Below are 2,800 nucleotides of genomic sequence, written 5' to 3'. Positions count from 1 at the left end.
TTCACCTTGGGTTTTTTTCACTAGTTATGTTTTTTTAATATATAATTTAGTAAGTATTCGTTTATATTTCACCATTGATTTTTTTTTATCATCATTGATTATTTATTTGTTCTAGTTTAAATTGGTTGACGAAAATTTATCACCATCAATTTTTACCGATAAATTTACAGAACTACCCTCACTTCGATTGTTTCTTCTCGGCGGATTTCGACCAATTCTGGCGAAATTCCTGGTCACTTTCGGTCTCGACGAAATTGATCATCTCGTTTGCTGAAATTCCAGCCATCTCGGCCAGAATTGACTATATTGGGATGGACTAAACTGACATGGCTCGCTATGTAAGGACCAAACCGAAATTTCCCTAAAAATTTAACAAATGACTTAAAAAAAAAAAAAACCATTTCTTAGGGCACTCAAGAAAATGATTGAACTAACTAGTATGGGGTGATAAGGGGTATTTAATGACCCATTTTTGTCTTAAAATAGGGTTCAAAAATAAATAAAAAATAAACACAATAGTAGTGAGGCAAACCAAGTAAAAACCCCATCTGTTTTTGGATTCCTCGAATTTGGAAAAGATCCTACGGTGGGGAACTCTCCATCTGTTTCTCTTGGAAAAGATCCACGGTTGGGAACTCTTCATCTGTTTCTCTTGGGAACTCGATCTCTTTCTGTTTCTCTTGTCCCGTCCACTACTTTTGATTTCTCTCTTTCTTCTATTATTTCCTCCGCCTCCGTCACTACCATCTTTGTTTAGTTCCCGGATGTTGTCTAACTCTTTTTTTTTCTCTTTAACTTTGTCCTGTAACTTTACTATTTTTTCTCAAATGAAAAAAACTTTTAGTAAATCTCTTTTTTCTCAGATCAAGAAAAAATAAAAGACAGTAAACTTGCAGATTTGCAATTACGGTGATCTAATTTAAAACTTTTATTTTGGTTAAGATTGATTAGTTTGAATTAGTATCATCACCCTTTAAGTTTACCCTTAATCTTTTCTGCTAATGATTATTTTGTTGTTTTGATGTAATTCAGTAATTGTAAATAGTCATATTTCATGGATTTTTTGATAATGTTCATCTATAGCCTTGCTGTGGTTTTTGGTGTTGGTAACCTTGGGAAGTTTGGGTTTAATTTTGGGATTCATCAATTTTCCTTGTTATCAGAAATGAGAAGTAGAGGTGGTCACGTAAAACATGTTTCGCGCGGGGATCCCATGACCACTTCGCAGTACTCTTCTTCTCCTTCAACAAGAGAAAAGATACCGTCTAATATGCGATCTGTAAACGGTAACAAATTCCTTCCCCTTTCTCGTAGTTTCTCCCTTATTTTGTCCATTGTCTCATTTTCTTTATTTTTTATGTCTAATTGTATTATGTATTGGTTGTTGCAGAGATGAGTGGTATCCCTTTAAATGTGTCAAAGTCTAGAAAGCGACCTGCTGCAGCTGTAGCAAATCCTGAAAGGTCGTTAAAGGGAAGACAACTAGTGATAGATACTCCATTACAAGCAACCAGTCATCAAGGGCAACCAAGTTCAATTCAAGCACAACTGCCATTGTTGTTGGATGATGCAGAACCTCCAAACTGTGGCAGTCAGCGATCTATTTTGCGACAACCATGTGATGAAGTTGGAAATCGCTTCAGGAAGTGATCTTCTTCAGCTTCTCATCCAATACTTGCGCAAGGAAGCAGTCCACAAGTGTCTCCTCAACGGCGTAATCAGTTGGCTCGTAATGAGCATGAATCAACTCCCCGTAGAAGTTCTCGGTTGTCTCGTCGACAACAAACTCAGTTGGATGATAATGAATCAACTCAACGGCGTACTCAGTTGGCTCGTAATGAGCATGAATCAACTCCCCGTATAAGTCCTCGGTTCTCTCGTCAACATCAAACTCAGTTGGCTGATAATGAACATATATCACCCAATTTAAATCGTTGATGTTCCTTGCGAGAAGCTTCCAATTCTTCTTTGATTGCTGATTTTTCCCATCCACCTCTCAAGAGTAAAATCTCTTCCCTTTTGTCTATTTGTGTCACAATTGACACTTAACATGATTTTGATAACTTACTTTGTTGATAAACTAAAAGTGGAAGTTTTTGAAAAGAGCTTGGTGGGTACATTCAGGCTTGAATGTATTCTAGCGATAGGAATGTGGGTGCGCCAAAGTAACAACTTTCCTTTGACTTTGTTTAGAAACATGCCTGAAGAAAAGATATCAAGAGTATCTAAACTTATAGGGGTAATGCTTCATTAATTCACTTTTTCTTCTTCCATGGAATTTTTTAATCGCTGGTTACTGTTTAACAAATTATTTTTTGTTATAGGATTATTATATCTTAGTACCTGATGATGCAAACGCCGAACACAGATGAGGCTGGCTTACGTGAGATATCGATCTGAGTTGGCTAAGTACTACAGATCTTTTGATAGTCACGAGGAAGCTTTGTTACATCCATCTCCAAGAATCCGCAATGTTGATGATTGGGCTTTTATGTGTGTTTTCTTTAACACTGATGTGAAGTTTAAGGTACGTAAATGTGATGTATTATCCCTTTTCAATGTATTTTGATGATTTGACATTTTATATAAAAAATCTATGTCTCCTAATTTGTATTTTTCATATTTTATTAGTAGGCCGCATTATAGACGCATTTATGTATCTATTTTCATCTCTTTTGTGTATTTTGTTAGTACCCATCTTTTCTTGTTGTGGTGTTTTTGTGTTTGTTTCGGTGTCTTTGGAGAAATACCCTTGTGTAAAAAGAGTTGCTCAATAAGTGATATTTTACACCCCGGAGAA

The 2,800-nt window shown here is 36.0% G+C and overlaps 1 protein-coding gene across 1 annotated transcript; it reads left to right on the top strand.

The window, feature by feature from the left end:
* Positions 1-1,078: 1,078 nt before the first annotated feature.
* On the top strand, positions 1,079-2,521 carry LOC113340032. The gene is made up of 2 exons (XM_026585241.1): positions 1,079-1,286; positions 1,391-2,521. Exons 1-2 carry the CDS (start codon positions 1,166-1,168, stop codon positions 1,648-1,650), a joined length of 381 nt encoding a protein of 126 aa, XP_026441026.1. The 5' UTR covers positions 1,079-1,165; the 3' UTR covers positions 1,651-2,521.
* The last annotated feature ends 279 nt before the right edge of the window (positions 2,522-2,800 follow it).

This window comes from Papaver somniferum, chromosome 1, assembly GCF_003573695.1.
Source record: "Papaver somniferum cultivar HN1 chromosome 1, ASM357369v1, whole genome shotgun sequence".
Lineage (NCBI taxonomy): Eukaryota > Viridiplantae > Streptophyta > Magnoliopsida > Ranunculales > Papaveraceae > Papaver > Papaver somniferum.
The sequence above is the reverse complement of the archived record's forward strand: the minus strand, read 5'-3'. Positions and strand labels throughout refer to the sequence as shown.

Bases quoted from the DNA above. Each gene is read 5' to 3' on its own strand.
- LOC113340032 (XM_026585241.1), top strand. From the start codon at position 1,166: ATGAGAAGTAGAGGTGGTCACGTAAAACATGTTTCGCGCGGGGATCCC. The intron at 1,287-1,390 runs GTAACAAATTCC...TGGTTGTTGCAG, and splicing joins TAATATGCGATCTGTAAACG to AGATGAGTGGTATCCCTTTA.